General features: G+C 39.3%; 1 protein-coding gene and 1 pseudogene across 3 annotated transcripts in view; both read right to left on the bottom strand.

The window, feature by feature from the left end:
- LOC143669279 (putative olfactory receptor 2W6) overlaps positions 1-23764 on the bottom strand; it is a 59046-nt pseudogene extending 35282 nt beyond the window's left edge. Inside the window, exon 1 of the transcript XR_013168812.1 lies at positions 23693-23764. The product of XR_013168812.1 is annotated as a putative olfactory receptor 2W6 (transcript). The remainder of the gene's footprint in view (positions 1-23692) is intronic.
- LOC143669278 (putative olfactory receptor 2W6) overlaps positions 17889-25664 on the bottom strand; it is a 41475-nt gene continuing 33699 nt past the window's right edge. For both annotated transcript variants that reach the window (XM_077143921.1, XM_077143922.1), the window contains exons 3-4: positions 23693-23819; positions 17889-19407 (exon numbers count right to left, since the gene is read on the bottom strand). In XM_077143921.1, the coding sequence (XP_077000036.1) occupies positions 18446-19407; positions 23693-23810 (1080 nt within the window). In that variant the 5' untranslated portion in view covers positions 23811-23819 and the 3' untranslated portion in view covers positions 17889-18445. The remainder of the gene's footprint in view (positions 19408-23692; positions 23820-25664) is intronic.

The following is a 25664-nucleotide window of genomic DNA, read 5'->3' as shown; positions in this document are numbered from 1 at the left end:
TCAGGGCCTAAATTCCAGAGTTAATGCATCAAAATATTAAAATGTATAATGTGAAGCAAAAGATTGCAAGACAAGCAAAGAAACAGGAAAAGATGACCCATTGAAATGAATGAGAAAAATATGATAGAAACCATCGATGAAGAACATTAGACTTTGGAAATACTAGATGAAGACTTTCAAAAAATGATCTCAGATATGCTCAAAGAAATAAAAGAAAACACAAAGAAAGAGTCAAAGGATATCAGGAAAATAATATATAAACAAAATGAGACTCTTGATAAAGACATAAAAATTATAAAAAAGAACCAAACAGAAATGCTGGAGTTGAAATCCATAATAACTAAAATAAAAAATTCTCTACAGGGTTTTAGCAGATTAGACCTGGCAGAAGAAATAATCAGATAAATTGAAGATAAGATAATTGAAAGTATTTAGGGTGAGGAGCAGAAAGATAAAAGAATGAGGAAAAATGAACAAAGCCTAAGAGGGCTGTGGGACACCATTAAGCATATCGATATACACATTACCAGAGCCCAGGAGGAGAAGAAAGAGAGAAAGAAACAGAAGGAATATTCAAATAAATAACAGCAGAAAACTTCCCAAATTTATTGAAAGATATGGCTATACACATTCAAGAAACCCAATGAACCTCAAGCAGGATAAATCTGAAGAGATCTAGTCCCAGGCAAATTTTAATAAAACTGTCATAGGCCAAAGACAAAGAGAGAATTCTGAAAGCTGCAGGATTAAAGCAATGTGTCATGTAAAAGAGAACATATAAGATTAGGTGCCAATTTTGTCATCAGATATTACGAAGATAAAAAGACAGAGTGATGAGGTATTTAAAATGCTGAAAGAAAATAGTTACCAACCAAGAATTTTATATTCAGCATGACCATCTTTCAAAAACGAAGGAGAGATTAAAATATTCTGTGACAAACAGAAGCTGAGGGAGTTTACCACAATTAGACCTGCCCTAGGCAATGCTAAAGAGACTTCTTCAGATTGAAAGAAAGGACACTAGGCAGAAGATCAAAGTGATGCATAGAAGTAATGACCTCTGGTAAAGGTAACCACACAGGGAAATTATAAATACCAGTGCTATTGTACTGTTTTGGGGGGTATGTATCGCTTTACTTCTCACAGGTTATAAATGCAAATGCATATAAAGTAATGGTAACACTTTGGTTTGGACATGCAATGTACAAGACATAATTTATAAGAAATATAACAAAAACGTTGGGGGATGGAGAGAAGTAGAAACATAGTTTGCATATGCTATTAAGGTAAACTTGGTATCAAATCAAACAAAAATGTTACAGATTCAGGGTGTTAAATTTAAGCCCTGTGGTAACCACAAGAAAATATCTGAAAAATATACACAGAAGGAATTGAGAAAGGACTCAAAATGATTCACTGCACAAGATCAAATAAATATGAACGTAGGCAGTAAATGAGGGACAAAAAACAGTATGAGTTGCAAAGACCAGGTAGGAAAATGGCAGAAGTTCTGCATTATCATTAGTTACTTTAAATTCAAATGGATTAAATTCTCCAGTCAAAAGGCGAGGTAGACAGAACGGATAGAAAAGCATAACTCAATGATACCGTGTTTACAAAAGCACCCACGTTAAATTCAAAGACCCAAGCAGCCTGAAAGTGAAATGATGAAAAAAGATACTCCATGCAAAGTTACCAAAAGAGAGCTGGGGTAACTATACTAATATTAGATAAACTACACTTAAAGTTTAAAACTTTTACAAGGGACAAAGAAGAACCGTATACTGGTAAAGGAATCAATTCAACAAGAAGATATAAAAATTTTAAATATATATGCATCTAAGAGCAAAACCTCAAAATATATGAAGCAAATACTGAAATATTTGAAGGGAGAAATAGATAGCTCTATTTTAATAGTAGGAGATTTCAATACATCTCTTTCAATAACGGGTGGAAATTCTAGATATAAGATCATTAGGAAAATAGAAGATTTGCATGATACTATAAACTAACCAACGGACATGTATAGAATACTTTACCCAACAATAGCAGAATACACATTCTTTTCTAGTGCATATGGGTCATTCTTTAGGGTAAACATTTGCTAGATCACCAAACAAGTCTCAATAAATTAAAAAATACTAACTGAAATCCTACAATATATCTTCTCTAACCACAATGGATTGGAGCTAGAGATTAATAACAGAGGGAGAACTGGAAAATTCACAAATACCTGGAAATTAAACAGCACACTCTTAAACAACAATTATTTATTTGAATATTCCTTCTGTTCCTTTCTCTCTTTCTTCTCCTCAAAGCTCTGGTCAAAGAAGAAATCACAAAGGGAATTTAGGAAGTATTTTGAAGCAAATGAAGACAAAAACAATATACCAAAACTTATGGGATGCAGAAAAGACAGTGCTAAAAAGGAAACCTATAGCTCTAAATGTTTACACTAAAAAAGAAGACAGCTCTCAAATTAGAGTCCTAACTTCACTCCTGGAGAGGAATTTCATAAACTAGGAAGAGTTTATGAAAGCATTTACCATACAAAGAGAGCTTTGCAAATTTTTCTCCAAGAAATTGCAGATCCATGATTCTGGTGACCACCATGATGCTTCTATATTCTCTTGTGTCTTTAAGCTAATCTTTACTCTACTACAAAAGGCAACAGTGACTGAGAAGGGATTCATGGTACGCTGTGAGTTTCACTAAAATAAGAGATACACTGGCATGACACTGACCCTGGTCACGCCATGAAATATATTAATTAATAGTGTTGCTTTGTAGCCATTAGTGCAAGGAGTTTCAGGGAGGTTTGTATACCTTGTTAGGACTGTTTATTCATATAAGTGAGATTGATTATTTGTGCCTCATCTCTGTGAAATCCCTGGAAGACTCTGTAGTTGGCTCAGCTTGTATAGCCGGAGTACAGTTTTGTGAGTGTCAGCATATAGGAAACCCCAGCTGAGACTTCATTTTCCACTTCCTGTTTTTGAGGTGTTTCAACCACACGTCTGGTTTCTGATCCGAGATAGAAAGTGGATCTGCATGGCTTTTACAGAGACAAAACAATTGGAGCTCACTTCTGTCCTCTCTGAACCTCTTGCCTAGAAGCAACCTTCAATTATGATGCATATCCTTTCTTTAATGTAGTTGCTAATTTTGTATCATTTTTCTGCAATAAACTAGATTCTTAAGTGCAGTCATTGTGCATCCCATGAGTCTTTTCTAGCAATGAGACTCCACTGAACTGCCACTGTTGGTGCAGATGGTATTGGTTTTAAAATTGAAAATGGAGGAATTTTCAGGATGGGCTTAATTAAAGGGTGGCTTTTTGCAGAAGTAAATTTTCAACCAAACTTTAACAGATAATACTTATCCAATTAATACATAGGGAGTACATGCTGTATGCCGGAAATTTTGCTGCATATTTTCACATATTGCATATTATTTAATAAATAGGAGAACAGTGAAGCAAAAGAGAGTAAGGAAATGCAGGAAAGAACATTTTAGTAGAAATGGTAAACAAATACAATAAAGTGATAAATAATAAAGAAAATAGGCAATCAATGGTCATCTTAAATCAAAGAGAGGAAGATTAATTTGCAACAGCAGGTCCCAAATATGCCTTCATATACTCTTTCAGGTGTTAAAGTAGCAGTATGTTTATTCCACTGTTTTAACATATTTGAAGTATAAATAATAAAATTTCAATACCTTCTTCCTATTCCACAGTAAAAAGAAAATAATTTGCACAAATTCACACTCATAGCTACTTGCCCAACAGCATCTGTGCCATATATTTCGCTTTCCCTCTTAGTATATGAGCTCTGTACTCCTATTCAAAGTTAAATTTTTTCCTCAGAAACCAAATCTTATTCCTTTTCACCTACTCAAAATCGTCACTATGACCATTTTTTTTTCTCTTTTCTGCATTATCTTTTGCAGAACTAGGCCCATGATCCATGATCCTTATTAATTGAACCATTCCCTTACCTTCAGTATAAAAATGCTATAATTTCTCTCATCTCAAAAAATATGTATTCTTTTTTGATCTACCGTTCTTCTACCACTACCACCCCATTTTCTACTCCTCTTTACAATAAATACCTCAAAAGATTTTATTTTATTCATTGCCTCTATTTCAGATCCATCCTTTCTCTTTTATACACCCTCCCATCAGGATTTCACCCTACTGCTCTACTGAAAAAGCTTTTTGCAAATTCACCAGTGGCACCCACATGACTAAATCTAATGGTTAATATTCAATCCTAATCTCACTTGATCTATTAGCAGCATTTTGGACAGTTTTTTTTTTTCAATTTTAGACAGTTTTTAATTCCTTTCTTCTAAAAGCATTGTCTGCTCCTCACTTCTAGGATAACCCATGCTCTTGGACTTCTTCCAATCACTTCCTCAGGTTTCTCCTCAACTTCCTTATGAAAATATTTATGTTTGCTTGACTCTCTGCTAGGAGCATCCACTATGATATCTGTTTAGATTATTTCCTTGCCTCCCATGGGTCTCTGCTTGAACATACTTTCTAAGGCCTTCCTTGATCCCTTCTATTTAAAATCGCAGCCCTTCCGTATCCCTTACCACCCTTCCTTGTCATGTTTATCTTCGTCACACTTACAAAGATGTTACTATCATAAATTTTTTACTATCATAAGTTTTTTCTTTCTCTTTGTTTATTTACTGGCTTCTTCACTAGACTGCAAACTGAATGCAGTGATTTTTTTGTGTGTATTTTTGTACCTGAGGCATCCGAGTGTGTAGAAGAGTTTCTGGCTCATAAGAGATATTCAATACATATTTGAAGAATGAGTGAATGAGGATGAGAAACTTGAACCTAGAAAAAATGTAAAATAGGTGAAGGTTGTCTTCAGAGCCCTTGTACCATCAAGACAACAAGGTACCCTTCCTGCTTTCTCTGCCAGCCACCCGAGCACCAACCACGATCTGAGCTGCTCCTGGGATGCCGCCCCCACAGCCAGACGAGTAGCTGCCGCTGCAGTCAGCACCAAATTCAGAGGGAGGAAAGAAGGAAAAAGGAAAGGGGGGCCGAGCTACCAAGAGGGAGATGGTGAATGGGCTAGTGGTGACTTCTTCCCCTCATCCGCTCCACTACCCTCACCCCCAGTTAAAGCTGCCGCCCAAGAGGCCTGACCATTGTCGTAGGGAGTGCCACCACCTCTGCCATGGAGGTGATCACCATCCTCGAGAAGACCTGTCTCCCAATAGACTTGAACTGGGAGCGGCGCAGTTCCTGGAGCTTGTGCCTGTAGAGAAGCTGTCCACGTTCCTGCTGGAACTGTCCAGAGTGCTGACAAATCCAGGAAAGAGTCAGGTTGTCAGAGTCGTAGCTGGTCTACAAATCAAGAACTCGCTGACATCTAAGTATCCAAATATCAAGTCGCAGTATCAGCAGAGATAGCTTGCTATTTATGCTAATGCTTGACATGAGGTCAAGAGTTATGTTTTGCAAACTTTGGGCACAAGAAACCTGGCTTAGTTCTGCCTTACAGCACAGAGATCCCAGTGAACCAGTAGCCAGAACTAATTCTTCAGTTGGTTGCCGATGTCACAACACCTTTTCAATGTGTATGAGTAGGTCTGCCCTCCTGGCCCAAAGTGTCTTAGTTCCAGACCTTGCTTTCCATTGTTCTGCCTTTGAAGTCATTTTTCTTTCAGTGTGTCACTTTTCTGTCCCTTTTAGTCCAGATTGGCACCTAAAAGGGACAGAAAAGTGACACATTGAAAAGGTGAACTTGCCCTGAGATTCACAGAGGATGGGCCTTCTGTCTTATTGTTCAGGAATAGTGTAATTCACAAATTTATGGAAGTTAAACAACACACTCTTAAACAATCAATAGGTCAAGAAGAAATCACAAGAGAAATAAGTAAATATATTGAAACAAATTAAAATAAGGAGACAACATACCAAGACTTATAGGATGCAGAGAAGGCAGTGTTGAGAGGGAAATTTAAAGCCCTAAATATCTATATTAAAAAGGAAGAGGGCAGTATGATGGTGATGGGCAGTGCAACAGTGGCTCAGTGGCAAAATTCTTGCCTGCCATGCTGGAGACCCAGGTTCGTTTTCCAGTGCCTGCCCCTCCCCAAAAAAAAGAAAAGAAAGAAAGTAAGAGCTGAAATCAAAGAACTAACCTGTAGGAACTAGAAAAAGAACAGCAAAGTAATCCCAAAGGAAGCAGAGGGAAAGAAATAACAAAGAATACAGCAGAAATAAATTAAACTGAGAACAAGTAAAACAATAGAGAGCATCAGCAAAACCAAAAGTTGATTCTTCGAGAATATTGACAAAATTGATCATCCCTTAGCTAGACTGACAAAGAAAGAAAGAGAGGGGATGCAAATAAATAACATTAGAAATGAGAGGGGGAATGTTATTACAGACTTCCCCCCCCCCAAAAAAAAGATAATAAAAGGGCATTATGGACATCTATATGCTAACAAATTTGACAACTGAGATGAAATGGACTACTTTCTACAAACACAGGAATAACCTGTATTGTCTATAGAAGAAATAAAACACCTCAACAAGCCAATCGCAAGAGATTGAATTAGTCATCAAAAACTTCCCAGCAAAGAAAATCTCAGGACCAACTGTGTTCACAGATGAATTATACCAATCATTCCAGGAAGAGTAAATACCAATTCTACTCAAAATCTTGCAAAAAAATTGAAGAAGGCTGGACACTACTTAATTCATTCTATGAAGCTAACATCAGCTAAAATCAGATAAGGATATTACAAGAAAAGAAAATTACAGACCAATATGTCTAATGAATAAACATGCAAAAATTCTCAACAAATACTTGCAAATTGAATCCAACAGCACATTAAAAGAATCATACACTATGATCAAGTGGGTTTTATTCTAGGTATGCAAGGGTGGTTCAACACAAGAAAATCAATCAATGTAATACACCACATTAACAAATCAAAGAAAAAAATCATATTATCATATTGATTGATGCAGCAAAAGCACCTGACAAAATCCAATATCCTTTCTTAATAAAAACACTTCAAAAGATAGGAAATTCAAAGAAAGGAAAGTTCCTCAAAATGACAAAAAGCATATATAAAAACCCACAGCTAGCATCATATTCAATGGTGAGAGACTGAAAACTTTCCCTTAAAGATTGGAACACACACTTACTCAACATTGTACTAGAAGGCCTAGCTAGAACAATTAGACAAGGAAAAGAAATAAAAGGCATCCAAATAGTAAAGCAAGAAGTAGAACTTTCACTATTTGCAGGTGACATGATCTCATACATGAAAGTACCAAAAAAAGCTATGACAAAGTTACTAGAGCTAGTAAACAAGTACAGCAAAGTGGCAGGATACAAGATCAACATGTAAAAACCAGGAGTGTTTCTAAACACTAGTAATGAACACCCTCAGGAGGAAATTAAGGAAAAAATCCATTTGCAATAACAACTTAAAGAACCAAATATCTAGGAATAAATTTAACAAAGGATATAAAGGACCAATATTCAGAATATTACAAAACATTACTAAAAGAAATCAAAGAAAACCAAAATAAAAGGAAGGATATTCCTTGTTCATGGATTGGAAGATTAAATATACTTAAGACGTCAATTCTACACAAAGTGATTTACAGATTCAATGCAATCCCAATCAAAATTCCAACAGTCTGCTTTGAAGTAATGTAAAAGCAAATCATCAAATTTATCTGGAAAGGCTATGGGCCCCAAATAGCCAAAAATATCTTGAAAAAGAAGATGAAGTTGGAGGATTCACGGTGTCTGACTAAAGCATATTACAAAACTACAATGGTCAAAACAGTACTGGCATAAAGGTAGACATATTGACCAACAGAATCAAATTGAGAGTTCAGAAATAGACCCACCTGTATATGATCAATTGATTTTGACAAGGCAGCCAAAAACATTTAATTGTTACAGAATAGTCTCTTCAACATATGCTGCTGGGAGAACTGGATAGCCATATCCAAAAAAATAATTCAAGAACTTCTAAGTCCCTATCTCATACCTTATATGAAAATTAACTCAAAATGGTCAAAGACCTAAATATAAGCACCAGGACTATAAAATTTCTAGAAGTAAATGAGGGAAGTATTTCAAAATCTTGTGGTAGGGAGCCCAGAATAAGAATGAGGGCTTTTAATCCTGTGTAGTTTAATATAATGCCTGGATGCATCCTAGAATATAGTAAGCAGATAATCAAAAAGTATTGCTAAGTCCCTTGAGGTATGGGAAGAAAAATAGGGAGCTATTAAACTTTACCATCAGGGAATCCCCTGATACCATGTCAAACATTAGGGACACCCAAATCAAACCAATTTGAGCTCTCTCAGTGGCTGAGAGAGTTCAAATAGAGTCAAAAGTTTGGCCAAATCAATAGGCCAAGCCCTTGATGTTGAGGCTTTCTCTTGTGAAGCTGATGTAGGTAGCAGGGAATCTTAAACTCCCTATAGGTATGCCTAAGAGTTACTTCTGGAGGACCTCTTTTGTTGCTCAGTTGTGGCCTCATTCTCTCTAAGCTCAACTCTGTAAAAGAAATCATAGCCCTACCTGCTGCATGGGACATGACACCCCAGGGATGAAAGTCTCCCTGGTGGTGTGGGAGATGACTACCAGGGATGAGTCCGGCCCTGGCACCAATTCCATCCTGACTAAAAGGAAGAAAAGATGTGTAACAAATAAAGTATCAGTGGCTGAGAGAGTTCAAACAATGTCAAGAGACTACTCCGAAGCTCACTCTTACTCAAGCTGCAGTTAGACATTGCTACCTACCATAACTTGTCAAATCCAAACCAAAACCATTCGTGCCAATCCTGAAGAATGCCTAGGACAATATATAAGATTCTACAAAGGTTCCATGCACTACAGCAACTTTCCAGAAATCTACAACCTCCAAATAGGTCCCTGAACCAAAGAAGTCCTGACACCTAGAGGCCCAGCCTCTCCAGAACATCAGCTGCTTCCATTTCCCTACCCCATATTATCGACAGTCCCTTCCAACATGAAAAAGTTAGAATGACCATAGCCCACACATCCCAAAAGAGTGGGATAGAAAGATCAAAGGTGATGGTGGAGTTACACAGAGAAGGTAGGGTTTAATAGATGAATATGATTGCTAAATCATTAAATTGATATTTCTTTTAGTCTCCAGTGTCTTAGAGCAGCTAGAAGTAAAAACCTAAAATTGTGGAATTGTAACCTATACCAAACTTTGAAATCTGTTTCACAACTAATTATTTTGTTGTGTTTTAAAATCTGTTGCTTATTCATATATATGTTATTTTTCACAAAAAAGAAAAAAAGTTAATTGTGATGATAAAAAAATATTTATCTTTTGAGCCTCCTATATTCTGGAGCAACTAGAAGGAAAAATCTGAGAGCAGCTAGAAGGAAAAATGGTAAGGTTGCCCATGACAAACTGTGGGATCTGTCCTGTAACTACTTGTTGAAGAGGGCTGCGGTTTGGCCCAACCGCTAAACTATCGGGGAACCCTTGCGGTTTGGCCCAACTGCTAAGCTATCGGGGAACCTCTACTCCTCAGCTTCTCACTGCTTGCTAGACGACACTGCCGCACGCAGAAAAGGGGCTTGAGCCGGGGGTCTGGGTCCAAGGGGCGCGCGCAGGAGACCTCGCTACGGGTCTAAAGGACTGAAGGCCGAGCCAATTAAGGCATGAAGCGAGGTAGCTTTATTGTTATTGTTGGTAGACGCTTATGCCAGGGCCGCCAGTAGCTAAAGACCACGAGGCTCGGCGAGCCCTGGATTATATACAGTTTGAGGAGAGGCGGAGTTAGGGCGTGGCCTCCAGGGGAGGGTAGCCAATCACACAGGGAGGATGGATGAGTGACTGTGACCATAGAGATGCTGCTCCTGAGTGTACTTGTAGCAGTGGATGTTGGGCAGGTGGAGGACCTAGGAGAAGGCCAATAAGGTTAAAGAGACAAGACTGCATCATCACTAGTCGCCGGTGAGGCTTGTAATTCAGAGGTCTAGAAGAACCGGACGTGCCAAAATGGCGAGGAAGGGAGAGAAAAAGACTAAGCTACCAGGCCAAGAATAAAAGTATGCCACAATTCCTCTTTTTTTCTTTTTTAAAGAACACACTTGTGTAACAAGCGGTGGGCATGAACCTTTGCTGGGAGGGGCAGTGATAAGATTCCCCTTGTGTGCAAGGCTCAGGGTTTCAGGGGAAGGGTATGTGCTGAGCCGACCCTTATGCAAATCTCATGTGCCCCAGAAGAGCCAGAGGAGGTCTGTTAGAGTGACCCTCTTCTGCGATTCTTGCGTCGCACCCAGCGGTGCCCATCTGGTGGACCCAGATGCATGTACTCTGGCAACATGCAGCCCCCGTGGGGGAGTGTGAGGAATGTGGGCAGGCGATGACTGTTATAGCCTAGGGGAAGCAGGAGAGACCGGTCCTCATCTGTCCCCAGCTTGAGGGTGATCAGTCCTCAGGCGAGGCTAGGCCTGCGAGTCAAACCTGGGCTTGTCTGCGTTCCTCCATAGAACAGTCCGGGCGAGTAGGCTGAGCATAACAGCAGCCAAAACTGGGCCTCAGCTCGAGACCGGCAACAGAGAATGAGCAGCTAGAAATGAGAAATGTTGAGGAGCAATAATGAGAATTTTATAGGAAAGGTAGTGCTATAAGTTGTGAGGGCGAGCAATGCTAGCTAACTATACCTGCACTTGCTGCCGGTTGTCTGCATAAGAGAAAGGGTTTAGAGTTGCTAAAGCAAGAAGTTTTTAGGTATGCGGTGAAGAGTTAGTCTCGCAAGGTGAGACGGGGCATAGAATGGTTAGCCGGGATAGGAGTAACACAGATTTTAGTGAAGGGGTACCGTCCATTGCAAACAGAGGAGGCAAGTTTACAAGCAGCTTTTACATTTAGAACAATTAAGTCTCTTTGCTGTTGTAAATTGAACACAGCGCTATGCATCAGATGGTTGATATTTTCTTGCGTTTCCAAAGCTTGAGAGGTCGTTTGGGTCACGTTGAGGAGGGTCTCCGCAGTGACAGAGGCTTGAGTGAAGGTCACGGCGGCAACAGTACCAGCTGCCGGCGGCGATGGGCTACGTGTCGCGCTGGGCAAGTTGTTACTGGATTCCTAGAAACAAGACTTAAAAGGAGAACTTATTTTATGCAATCACGGGGGGCTCAAACGAGTTCCCTTTTTAAACGCATGTAATGAATGTGAGCGATCTCCGTATCCACTCTGTGTATTTGCTGCTTCATAAATTCCATTACTCTTGATAAAACGCATGGCCCAAAGGTTAATACTAATAAAAGCACCAGCAAAGGCCCTGCTATAGTAGAGATTAAGGTGGTTAGCCATGGCGACTGGGCAAACAAATTTTCAAACCAGCTTTGGTGTTCTCTTAATCTTTTCTCCCTGGCTTCTAATCTCTCTCCTAATTTCCTCATGGAATCTCTGACTACCCCTGTGTGATCTGCATAAAAACAGCACTCTTCCTTCAAGGCTGCACACAGCCCTCCTTCCTTTAAAAACAACAAGTCTAGGCCCCTTCTATTTTGAAGCACAACTTCTGACAAAGATGTTAAAGATTTCTCCAGAGCCTCCATGGCTTGCTTTATAGACACTAGGTCCTTATTAACAGCAGACTCTAAAAGAGCCATCTGTTGATTCCCCTGGACTATGGCTGCAGTGCCTGTGCCCACCCCGGCCATCACTCCGGCAGCCAATAGTACTGCCAAGGTTACAGAGACCACTTCTCTTTTGTGATGGTGCATTATTTCTATGGCTTCCTCAAAATCATCGGCAGACTGGTAGATAACTCTCGGCAAAACCTGTACTAGGATACAAAACTGTGAGTTGCTGAAAACAGTAGTACTGACACAGGGTGTTAGACCCATGCTACATGCCCATTTAAGTCCTGGCGAAGGAATTAGGTAAGTGTTTCCTGAGGAATTGAACTCATTGGATGCATTTCTACTACAAAGTCCCTGGAAGCCTGCCGGTGGCGTGCCAATGCAAGTGCCCCTACCCGATACTTCAGGGAGGGTAAGTCCTAGGCCACTATGCCAATCACAAGAATTTGAGGACTTGCTGACATTAAAGGTACCATTGACAGCGATCCCCTCATAATATGGAGGACTAGACTGCAAGCATAACCAACATTCTTTAGTAAAATTTGGATTGGTGTTGTTCAATGCTTCATAACTTCCCAGAATTAAGTTAAACATTCTGTTGTCTAAGGGGGTTCTGGTACCAGTGAGAGGAGAAGCACTAGAACTTAAGGATAAAGTAAAGATATGGGATGCCACAGTAGGCTGGGCTGGTATAGCAGTGGTTCGTCTGGTAGGTATGGAAGGAGACTGATATTTGGGTTTTACTGCCGAATTCGGTCCTACTGCTTTGGTGATTTGCTCTGGTCTGGAGGCTGAACAACTACGGAAGGCCCGCATGGCTACTTCTCGTAACTGAACCCAAAACCCATACGGGGCAGCGGCATAGACCGCTGGGTCGAAGTACCGACCGCTCCCGAGGAAAGACTCGAGAGGGATGCCGAGGCCCGGGGGCCCTCCTGGGTAATCTATTTGTCGAGCAGCCCGCTCGGCCTCTGAGTTGAAGTGCACCTTCCAATCAACATACTGGCCTGGGGTGAGAATAGCTCTGGCTAGAGTTGTCCAGTCATGAGGTGTGTTAAGCTGCGTGGACATTTCCTCTAGCAGGTGGGTCACGTATGGACTCGCAAACCCGTCTTCCTTGACCGCTTTGCGCAGTTGCTTGATTGCCTCTGCACTGTGAGGATACCAAGCAAGTGGGCGCTGCTGCGTCGGCTGGAGATTCATAGGGAAGCATCCAACCACGGGCGGTGGGAGGGGCCGCTGGGGCTCAGTAGGCCATGCCGCTGGAGTGGACTGAACAGGTGGGCTACCAGGCCAGACTGGGCCGGCGGTCGTGGCCCCGGAGTCACAAAATGGTGGACGGGTTTCACAAAATGGCGGATTAGGCTCCTCCCCCTTAGAAAATGGCAGAGGAGGGGCATAAGATGGCGGACCAGGCTCCTCCCCTGTGAGAGGAGGGGTCGAGGAAGTGTCGTTCCGCTTTTTTAACTCCGGAGGAGGCGGAAGTGGGTTGGGAGGGAGTGAGTTACAAGATGGCTCCTGGCCACTCCCTTTAGGGAGGGCGGGGTAGAGGTCCTTCCTGTTGCTTTGTTCTTTACTCGAGGAAGAAGCCGGAAGGCCGCCATTTGTATCCCTCGGAGGATCTACCTCTAGCCGATTATTAAGCTGATCGAGCAGTGACTCGGCGACCGAGTCTGACTCAGAATTGGAGCCGTCAGTCTCCGCGGCCCTCGCTCGGGCCGGGCGGCCGTCTGTCGGCGGCGAGGAGCCCTGAAGGTAGGAGCGAATGGCAATGAGAGTGGGGAGCAACCCCGGAGGGAAACGCTTACCCTCGTGCTCCATTTTGTCCATTACTCCAGCAATTAGCTGATCATAAGTATCTGTACTCCACAGGTGGCAAGTCACTAGCCACGGGTTAAAAGGAAGCAGGAGATCCCAATAAACCTGCAGCTGCTTAACAGAGACTTTACACTTATGAGTGTCTAAAAGTGCCGCTAGGGCACGGACCTGTGGTGCCTGCTGCCGAGTAATTCTGCTACCCATGTTCACCAAAATTTAGGGAGACAACTAGCCACTCCGATCAGGGCCTAGGACTTCCTTGGGAGTTTATTTGGGTGGCTAGTGCCGAGGGCGCTTACCTTGGACGAGGTCCTAGGGTGCCGTGGGAGTTCGCCGGGTGAGGAGAGAGGTGCCCCACGTTGGGCGCCACTTGCGGTTTGGCCCAACCGCTAAACTATCGGGGAACCCTTGCGGTTTGGCCCAACTGCTAAGCTATCGGGGAACCTCTACTCCTCAGCTTCTCACTGCTTGCGAGACGACACTGCCGCATGCAGAAAAGGGGCTCGAGCCGGGGGTCTGGGTCCAAGGGGCGCACACAGGAGACCTCGCTGCGGGTCTAAAGGACTGAAGGCCGAGCCAATTAAGGCATGAAGCGAGATAGCTTTATCGTTATTGTTGGTAGACGCTTATGCCAGGGCCGCCAGTAGCTAAAGACCACGAGGCTCGGTGAGCCCTGGATTATATACAGTTTGAGGAGAGGCGGAGTTAGGGCGTGGCCTCCAGGGGAGGGTAGCCAATCACACAGGGAGGACGGATGAGTGACTGTGACCATAGAGATGCTGTTCCTGAGTGTACTTGTAGCAGTGGATGTTGGGCAGGTGGAGGACTAAGGAGAAGGCCAATAGGGTTAAAGAGACAAGACTGCATCATCACTAGTCGCCGGTGAGGCCTGTAATTCAGAGGCCTAGAAGAACAGGACGTGCCAAAATGGCGAGGAAGGGAGAGAAAAAGACTAAGTTACCAGGCCAAGAATAAAAGTATGCCACAGAGGGCTCTGAAAAGTATTGATTTCTTTCTGTCTTTGCTTTGTATATATGTTATATTATGCAATAAAAAAGTTTTTAAAAAATCCTGTGGTAGGCAGATGCTTCTTAAACTTGACACCGAAAGCAAAAGCAATGAAAGGAAAAATAGGTAAATAGAGCCTCCTCAAAATTAGACACTTTAGTGCATAAAAGGACTTTGTCAAAAAAGTGAGAAGGTACCCTATTCAATGAGAGAAAATGTTTGGAAACCACACATCTGATAAAAGTTTAATACCCAGAATACATTAAGAAATGCTACAATTCAGCAAAAAAAGAAACTACCCAATTTAAAAATGTGCAAAAGACCTGAATGTCTATTTTTCCAAAGAGGAAAAACAAAAGGCTAAAAACCACATGAAAATATGCTCAACATTCCTAGATATCAGGGTGTGTTAGTCAGTGTTCTCTAGAGAAATAGTACCAACTGGAGAGGCATTCAGGTTTTTTGCACATTTTTATGATTTCATACACCAGAGTCTTCCTGTTTATCAACCAGCCATGAAATATCCTTGCAGCAATGGTCAGGCCAGTGCTTGCCTGACCAGACAGCTGGGCATCATCACTTGGCCAAGTTGACACCAGAACTTAACCATCACACAAGGAAATGCAAATCAAAACCACAATGAGATATTACACTGGCCATTATAAAAAATAAAATAAAATAAACTACAAGTGTTGGAGAGAATATGGAGAAATAGGAATACTCATTCACTGCTGGTGGGAATATCAAATGATATAGCCACTTTGGATAACAGTTTGGTGGCTCCTCAAGGAAGCTAAGTATAGAACCACCATATGATCCAACAATCCTGTTGCCTCAGAACTGAAAGCAAGATGCAAGCAGACATTAGCATACCAATGCTGATAGCAGCACTATTCACAATTCCCCAAAGATGGAAACAACCCAAGTATCCATCAACTGATGAATAAAGAAATGTGGTATATATTTGTATTACTACTTAGCAATAAGAAGAAATGATGTCCTGACCCATGCAACAATATGTGTGAACCTTGAGGACATTATGCTGAATGAAATGTTCAACACAAATGGACAAATATTGTATGCTCTCCCTAATATGAGCTAATCATAATAAGTAAACTCATAGAGTTAACATCTAGAACATAGGTTACTAGGAAATAGAATCAAGAATACCAGGAAAGGGAAACAGATGCTTAATGTGTGCATTTTAAACTAAGTTGAATTTAAATGTTTAGAAATGGATAGAGGTGATGGTAGCACAATATGGTGGTATAGGGTGTGAGATACGGGTCCTCTTTCATTCTTTTGCATATGGATATCCAGTTCTCTGGATATCACCATATTGTGATATCAATATGATATCAATATTCATAGATATCTTATGAATCTTACAATTGGAGGCGGTTTTATGGACCTTAAACTTAAAGCAAGAGCACTGAAGAAAGAAAGAAAGAAATGGGAGCTCCTCAAAATTAAACACTTCTGTGCATCAAAGAACTTCATCAAGAAAGTAGAAAGACAGCCTACACAATGAGAGACAATATTTGAAAACGACATATCAGATAAAGGTCTTGTATCCAGAATTTATAAAGAGATTGTTCAACTCAACAACAAAAAGACAGCCAACCCAATTACAAAATGGGAAAAAGACTTGAACAAACACCTCTCAGAAGAGGAAATACAAATGGCCAAAAGGCACATGAAGAGATGCTCAATGTCCCTGGCCATTAGAGAAATGCAAATCAAAACCACAATGAGATATCATCTCACACCCACCAGAATGGCCATTATCAACAAAACAAAAAATGACAAGTGCTGGAGAGGATGTGGAGAAAGAGGCACACTTATCCACTGTTGGTGGGAAGGTCAAATGGTGCAACCACTGTGGAAGGCAGTTTGGCGGTTCCTCAAAAAGCTGAATATAGAATTGCCATACGACCCAGCAATACCATTGCTAGGTATCTACTCAAAGGACTTAAAGGCAAAGACACAAATGGACATTTGCACACCAATGTTTATAGCAGCATTATTTATAATTGCAAAGAGATGGAAACAGCCAAAATGTCCATCAACAGACGAGTGGCTAAACAAACTGTGGTATATACATACGATGGAATATTATGCAGCTTTAAGACAGGATAAACTTATGAAGCATGTAATAACATGGATGGACCTAGAGAACATTATGATGAGTGAGACTAGCCAAAAACTAAAGGACAAATACTGTATGGTCCCACTGATGTGAACCGACATTAGAGAATAAACTTGGAATATGTCCTTGGTAACAGAGACCATCAGGAGTTAGAAATAGGGTAAGATAATGGGTAATTGGAGCTGAAGGGATACAGACTATGCAACAGGACTGGATACAAAAACTCAAAAATGGACAGCACAATACTACCTAATTGTAATGTAATTATGTTAAAACACTGAATGAAGCTGCATCTGAGCTACAGTTTTTTTGTTTTTTCTTTCTTTTTTTATATATTTTTTAATTTTTTTCTCTATTATCATTTTATTTCTTTTTCTGTTGTCTTGCTATTTCTTTTTCTAAATCAATGCAAATGTACTAAGAAATGATGATCATACATCTATGTGATGATATTAAGAATTACTGATTGTATATGTAGAATGGAATGATTTTTAAATGTTGTGTTAGTTAAATTTTTTTAATTAATAAAAAAAAAAAAACTAAACCAAGACCCATCCTCACAAACCCTAAATAATCTAAAACAAAATTTAATCTATCTGGAAGACATATGGGATAGCACTCAAAAGTAGGAAAACACACACATTATGTCTGACAATGCTATATTTTGAGAAAAAGTTATTATTTTTCTGGAGCCTCTGGATCAGCCTAAACTTTCACAAAGGTTTTGCGGAAGCTTATATGAGAAATTTCTAAACCCATTCTTCAGCCAATTCCCAATGATGCCAGTAACAATACTCCCAAACCTTTAAATCCTTATTTACTTGCAGAAATTCTAAATTAATATAAATTTTCGCAAGTTATAAGATAGTATTCATCCAACTGATAAATAAGTTCTGAAGAAATGTATGGACATTCATTTATTTGACAGGAACCATTCAAAACAATTTCGACTACAATGACTTGCAAGAAACTGCAATCATTATTAAGTGTGAAGAAATCAATGTCCTTAGAACTTCCAATCATAAAGATTCTAACAGTTTCCTAGAGTTCATCTCATTCCTCTTTGCCTTTCCTCCAAGTTATGCTGATAGAATATTGAAGAGACAGAGACTAAATTATCTTGAAAAATATTAAGCAATAAGACCCTTTAGCCTCCTTGAGTCATTAACAAGTATTAACAAGTATCGAGTATTAACAAGAAATTCTTCTATCTAAAGCAAAAACTTCATGATCTTGCTTTATATCCTTTCTTCATCTTCTATAGCCTTAGAAAGTCAACTTCAATAAACTCAATTATATAAATGACTCAAAATATGCAGAATTCTTTATCAGTTATGGTGTTGGTAGTTCTAAGAGCTAGATAATTGAGCAATTTATTTTGGCCCTTATTCAGGCATTTGGCACTATTAACACACATTTGAACTTTCCAGGAAAAAAATTATTTCTCCTGCACTACTTCTAATTTCATTGTTTTCAAATTTGTTGAGGACCTACTAGGTTCAGACCACTGTGATAGAAGCTGGCACAGATACAAAAAAGTCTGGTGTTTGCACGCATTGCTGGCATTTTTCAAATCTGAAATCACTATTTTATCCTTCTCTGGAGCCTTCCCAGAGAAGAACGCATGATTTTGAGGGACTTGAGTGGAGCATGAGTGACTATCAATTCAAGAATATTGCATATTTCAGTCTCTCTAAACCACTGAATTCCCATCTCTTTAAGTATCTCTTTATTCTATTATACCAGAAAATTCCTTTATTTTCTAGGTTGCACAACATGTATTGAGTATGGATAAAAACTAATCCGCAAATTTGATCACCCCTTACTGTACTTCTGCACCGCCTTTCCCTAACACCTTCTTGATGGCCTCCTTAATATCTTTGTTTCTTAGGGTATAGATCAGAGGATTAACACTGGGAGTAACAATTGTATAGAAAAGAGTAAGGAACTTGCCCTGGTCCTGGGAATAAGTGTTTGCGGGCTGGAGGTACATGTATATGATTGTACCATAGAAGAGGGCAACAACAATTAAATGGGAGCTACAAGTGTTGAAAGCTTCCTTTCGCCCAGCAACTGACTTGATCCTAAACACTGCCTGTGCAATGTAACCATAGGAGATGAGGATGAGAATGAGTGGTACCAGGATGATAAAGATCGCCAAAGCAAAAGCCAGTGCCTCAAGGGTCATGGTATCTACACAGGCCATGCCAATCAGTGCTGGCATTTCACAAAGAAAATGGTCCACCCTCGTGTGCCCACAGCGGGGTAGCATCAATGTCTGGGGTGCCATTATGAGAGAATTGCCAAAGCCACTCAACCATGCCACTGAAGCCAGTTGCCTGCAGAGATGTGGATGCATAATAATGGTGTAGTGCAGGGGTTTGCAAACTGCAGCATAGCGGTCATATGCCATGACAGCCAGGAGAACACACTCCACCCCTCCCAGGGCCAGGACAAAGTACAGCTGGATAGCACAACCCAGATAGCTGATGGTCTTATCTGAGCTCCAAAGGTTGTAGAGCATCTGAGGGACGGAGCCTGTCGTGAAACACATGTCTAGGAATGAAAGATTGGCCAAAAAGAAATACATTGGTGTGTGCAGACGGGAATCCAGAGCAGAAAGCAAGACAATGGTCATGTTGCCAAGAAGAGTTAACAGATAAAAAGTGAGAACGACCACGAAGAGGATCAGTTCCAGGTGGGGACGGTCAGAGAAGCCCACCAGGATGAAGCCTTCAAAAGAACTTGTATTGTCTTTTTCCATCACCTGTGGCCAAACATTACCTGTTGAGAGAAAGATGAATAACTGTGAAGAAGATAGGTGTAACGCCTCAAAAATGGAATGACTTTGAAATTGTAGAATGGAGCTGTATTAGTTTGTTAATGCTGCCAGAAAGCAATATACCAGAAATGGAACAACTCTTAAAAAGAAAATTTAGTAAGTCACAAGTTACAGTTCTAATCCATGAATATGTCCTAACTAACTAAGAAATCAGAGAAAGATACCTCAGCTAGAGGAAGGCCGGTCTGAGAAGGCATGTAGCTGGCATCCGCTGGTCCTTGCTTCCAGTTCGTTGCTTTCAGCTTCTGATGACAGTGGTTTCCTCTTAAGTGTCTGTGGACCTTCACTTAGTTCCTCTGGGACAGGACACTGGGTTCTGGCTTACTTAGCATCTCATGGGAAGGCACATGGCGACATCTGCTGAGCTTTACCTGTGTCTAGGCATTTGCTTTCACTGTTGGCACTTCAGGCATCTCCAAACTTCCTTGTCTCTCTCAACTCTGAAGCAGCTGCTCCCCAAGCAGCTGCATCTGAGGTTTTTTCAAAATATTTTCCCTTTTAAAGGACCCCAGTAAACTTATCAAGACCCAGCATGAGTGGGCAGAGTCACATCTCCATCTAATCAAAAGGTCACACCTACAATTGGGCATGCCATGTCTGTGGAAAAAAATCTAATCAAAAGTTTCCTGCCTATGGTATTGAATCAGGATTAAAAGAAATGGTTGCCTCCACAAGATTAGCTCTGGATTAAAACATGGCTTTTCTGGGGTACATAATAGTTTCAAACTGGCACAGGAGCCTCCCTTGGAAATGCTGAAGGCTTAACTCAGACTTTCAGTAGGTACTGATTAAGTCATTACTTGTTCTGAGGAGCATACAGTTATTTTTTTGGGGGGGGGAATGGGGGAATTTTGTGCTCTGATTACTTTGAGCAACATTTTGCATTGCTCTTTTCAATTTGGCAAGATACAAAAAAAAATCTGTCTGAAGTTGATTATCTTAGGAATAATCACCCTACATTTACATTTTTTACTCTTTATGGGGTGAAATCAGTTTCTCCTGATCATATATGATCTGTGAATAGGCTCAATGATCTTTCTGTCTGGTTCAGGGATCCAAGCTTGCTGTTAGGTGAAACCTAATTCTAAATACTATCTCATCGATGCTGGGAAACCTAGAAACATATCCAAGTCAACAGGTTACAAGCAATCAAGCAAAATTTTAGGGAGAAGATGACCTCATTATTGATTATATCCATACCTCTGATTCCATCCATTATTTTTGCTGGAGCATTACCTTAACATTCCCCACATGTGTTAGGCAAGATAATAATTAATAGCTTCATCATCACCTCAATATCCCCTCTACCCATAACTATCTTAAACCTCTGTGATAAAATGTTTTACATTGCTGAAGTGTATTTTAACTTGGGGATTGGATGACTTTTCTGAAGTTGAAAAGGTTCTTCTATAAAGTTGAGGTACATACAAATAAAAAAATTTCCAGAATTCAATCCCAATGGAACTAATATCCAGCATGCTTTTAACATCCTTTCCCTTCCTCTTATTCACATTTCATTCTCACAAATCACTCCACTTCAAGGAAGCCTATACAGGTTATTTTATTCCGTCTCTTATAATCCCATAGAACTGAAAGCTTTTATGTGTTCTATGGTAGTCTGCACTTGCAATTAAGTTATTTGGCAATGGTTTTACATCTTAGGTGAGAATGCTGTACAGTGTAAATTACCCAAGGACAGAGTCCATGTTTACTAATATTTTTGCGTATTTTCCAAAAAATTAATAAAAAGTAATAGGGTTGTGACTCACTTTTATTAAAAGGAGTATTTATTTCTCAGATGCATTGGAGCACAAAATAGGTTTCAAATCCACAGCTCTAAAAATGCTTGGTCATAATTAAATCATGATGTGGCATGTGTTCCCAACAAAAGCTTTAAAATTTTTTACAAAAGCACTTTGACATTTATTGGTATTTAAAGTATTGTCAAGGTCATCACTACAGAGGCTACAACAAGCTTCTTTGGTGGTTATGAATTGATGTGATGAATATATCCTTCAGGCAGATAGACAATCCCCAGATTTAATAACTGAAGACTATCACTTATTATCAAGCCAGCATTGTTGGCAAGGGCTTTCCCTTCACCTCCTGTAAAATGGAAATTTTAAAAAGTGATATTACGCAATGACTAAAAAAGAACACACATGTATATACAAGTTAAAATGAACTAGGGCTTGAAACACAAAACTGATGACAGTGGTTGCCTCTGGAGAGGAAACTGGATCAAAAGCTGGGATTTTTCTCTATATCTATATTTTATTTCTTTAAAAGCAGCTGGAAAGAAATATCACCAATACCTATTAATTGTGAATGATGGGCATATTTTTTTTTCCTATTAGCCTGTAAATTTGTACAAGTTTAAAATATCTCAACATATAAAAGAAAGCATAATAAACTGAATATTACTGCTAATTAATATTTATGAATTTGTTATGAACTAGGCACTGATGTTAACAATTTGATATAGTTTACCTCATTTCATTCACAAAACAGCCCTAGGAGGTGTGTAGTTTTTCTCTTCTTTATTACAAAATAAGCCACTGAGGCTAAGAGAGTAATGAAATTGCTTGTCCCACATTACATGGCTGCTAAAAGGAACCATGATTGGAATTCTGCAGTCCATTCCAGAGATGACTCCATTAATTAGAACTCTAATTAAAGAGTTAGGCAGCACAATGTAAAGAAACTAAATATGTTGTAAAATTGAAACAGCATTTCAAAGTTTACTATGAAGAGTATTATTACCCATAAATTGATTAAAGCAAATAGCTGTTATGGTATTACAAGCAAAGATATAGATAGTCATTTTTATTCAGAAAAGAAGAAAAACAATTAAAACTTACCTAGTATGATATTAATACTAAGTACACTAGCAACAAAACTCTGCCAACATGACCTTAGCCCTGGTGTCATCTGGCCGTACTGGGAAGGAGTGCCGGGCAATTCTGATTGGCAGTCGAGTGACCATGCCTGTGATTGTCTCATTTCATAGGTAACGCACTCATCCTGATGACTGTATGTAAATATTTTTGTGTGTATGTTTGTATGTATCTATGTACATGAATGTTTATTAACCATAAAGTAGAGTACAAATCCAAGTTATTTTTTTCCTTATTTCTTAAATCAACCAAAGAACCCACAAAGCATGAGATCACTCAAGCAGGATTGTCTCATGAATTTCTCATTCAGATTCAAGATGTTCCTGGTAGTTAACCCATCTGTTTAATGTCTGCTTTTCTCCTCATTTTATCACATCAATAATTAATCACTTCTCTTCTTTACCAAGCCTTCTCTTGTATTTCTGCCAGTGATTGCACTTGATATAACTAATGACCAATCCCCTTGTTTGCCAAGAATATTATTTTAAATGGTGTGTGTGTTTATCCTTATTTGAGGTTAATAGAATGACTTCTAAACATAACGATATGACAGTTTCCTCAGAAGAGCCATAAACATTAATTATTTAATTGTAGTGGCCCAATGTATGGCTGTGGCAATTAAACGTTTTCATGTTCTGGAAAACTAATTTGTACATCCTCTTTGACTTCTAAAACCTTGACCAGATAATGTCATATCACAAGATATTTTTAATAATTGAATCAAATATTGCCCAATATCAACTATTGCCTAATTTGATTTCCAAAATGCTAGAATAAGGATTTATTGCTTAGAATGGCTAGAAGGATGAATTTTCAAGTCCCAGGATTAGAAGATGGGTGGGGACTTCATAACTAGATAATTCGCTTATCCTTTGCCAAATGGAACATGAAGTAAATGCAAAGCCATAGGAAATCCAGGAGACCATTTTATGTTTCCTTTATTGACTAAGTTGCAGTTCAAAAACCCCTGTATCAATAATTGACTCTCACAATTAGAGTTCATTATTCAATGTACTCTTTTATGATGCAGTGCTATAATATTTTTATTCTTAAGATTTTCCAATTCAGTAGATTCCACTGCTTTCTAAATTCATTTTTCGAATCAGTTAGCTCAAAGTGTCTCGAGGTTCATTATGGAATGAGTGATATTAAAACACAATCTTTAAAATTACTCAAGACTATATAAATAAAATGTGTAAACATTTAGACTGAGAAGTATTGACATAATAGCCCATGATTCAGTCATAGTCTAGATTTGAAAAAAAAATAGATAATAGGATAATTTAGAGTCCTAAGCCACATTTCTGCTGACACAGAATCTTTAACTCACCAAATTTGACTGCAACCTCAGAAATGCAATGTCCACGATTCCTTCTCTTTCTCGCAACTTCACTTAGAAGTCCAAGTGGGATGACCAGAGTGAATCCAGGAGAGGATAAAGATGACATTTAGGAAATCTATGAGAAATGACAGAAGATAAAGGGGCAACAGGATTCCACAGAGGTGAATCTGGATCAACAAAGAGAGAACGTAGATGAGCACACAATACGTTCTCTTATACCATCTGAGGGCCCCAAACACCCACATACCCCACCTTCCAGCCCCAGACAAGGAAGGGACTGGGGGTTTCTCTGCATTACACTTAGCACAGGGAACACTTAAAGATCAAAGGATCCAAGTTTGAAAAGGAAGAACTTATGGGTTTCAGGCTTGATGTAGAATTGAATACTTCCTTTTCTGCTTCACCCTATGGAATTAAACTTTATTTTCAAAAATTCCCTTAACTAATTATCTCTAACAAGGGTTTGGAGAGTGTATCATCCCAGAAGAAATATCGCTCTTCCCAACACACACACAGAATACAGATTCACCCTAGAGAGACTGAGAGGGAGCACCAAATCTCCCTTCCTGTCTATTTCCATCATGTAGACCAGAATTTGGTAAGCATTAAGAAAGGAAAACATTTACCTCATACTCAGAGTTCATAATAGAACCTAGAGTCAGGGAAGAGCTGTTCCAGCATCTATGTGTGCCTTGGTTTCCTGTTAGGATATATATCTTTACTACTTGCATAGAGCATGCAGTACAAATCATTCTATTTTTATTCTCCTTGCATGCCTCCAAAAAAAAAATTCCCCATAGAGTTTTGTTTGTTTTATTACATATCAATGAATATATTGGTCTGATGAGACGTAGAATCTTTTACATCTAGGCAGATTACTCAGATGGTTAAAAACCTTTTAAAGCTTCTCACTAAGAGTAAACAAATAATCCAAAAGAGCATTGTTATTTTAACGAAGTGAAAACCAAAATTCTTGTTCTGCATTAAGATACATCTGATAAGAAAACTATTAAAAATCTTGTAAAAGTATAAAATCTTAACCACAACCAATAAAATTCACTTCCTACAAGACTTCTGCAACTTTCTTTATCCATCCATTTTGTTCTATACATTCCTGTTTCTCATTCGGCAACAATCAGTTATTTTACGTTAGGGGAAAAAGTACTCTTGTTTTACTTAACAAAAACACTTCCTGCATACCTTGATTTTTAAATTACCAAATAAGACCTTTAAATCAATCTTCAAGCCAACATCCTACAAAACACAATTCTTTTTTTTCTTCCCTGTGAAAAATGGCATATATACAAAAAGGTAATAAATTTCAAAGCACAACACAACAATTAATTGTAGAACAGATTTCAGAGTTTGGTATGGGTTACAATTCCACAACTTTAGGTTTTTACTTCTAGCTGCTCTAAAATACTGGAGACTAAAAGAGATATCAATATAATGATTCAGCAATCATACTCATTTGTTAAACCCTACATTTTCTGTATAATTCCATCATCACCTTTGATCTTTCTCCAACTCTTTAGGGGTATTTGGGCTATGGCCATTCTAACTTTTTCATGTTGGAAGGGGCTGTCAAAAATATGGGACAGGAGTGTGGAACTAGGCGATATTCTAGAGAGGCTGGACCCTCTAGGTGTCAGGACTTAAATGGTCCAGGGACCCATATGGAGGGCGTAGGTTTCTGGGAAATTATTTTAGCCTTTGTAGACTCTTATATAATTCCCTAGTGTTCTTTAGGCTTGGTAGGAATGGTTTGGGTTGGGGTTTGGCAAGTTATGGTAGGTAGAAATGTCTAACTGAAGCTTGCATAAGAGTGACCTACGAGTAGCCCTTCTTTATCATATTTTTTTTTTACATTGGATTAATTTTCTAAGCAATTGTAGGGTCCACAACAATAAAACTTAACTTGAAATTTTCTACTTATGAGAGGTATATATCAAGAGAAGGA

Source organism: Tamandua tetradactyla, chromosome 25, assembly GCF_023851605.1.
Source record: "Tamandua tetradactyla isolate mTamTet1 chromosome 25, mTamTet1.pri, whole genome shotgun sequence".
In the NCBI taxonomy this organism is placed as follows: Eukaryota; Metazoa; Chordata; class Mammalia; order Pilosa; family Myrmecophagidae; genus Tamandua; species Tamandua tetradactyla.
The sequence above is the reverse complement of the archived record's forward strand: the minus strand, read 5'-3'. Positions and strand labels throughout refer to the sequence as shown.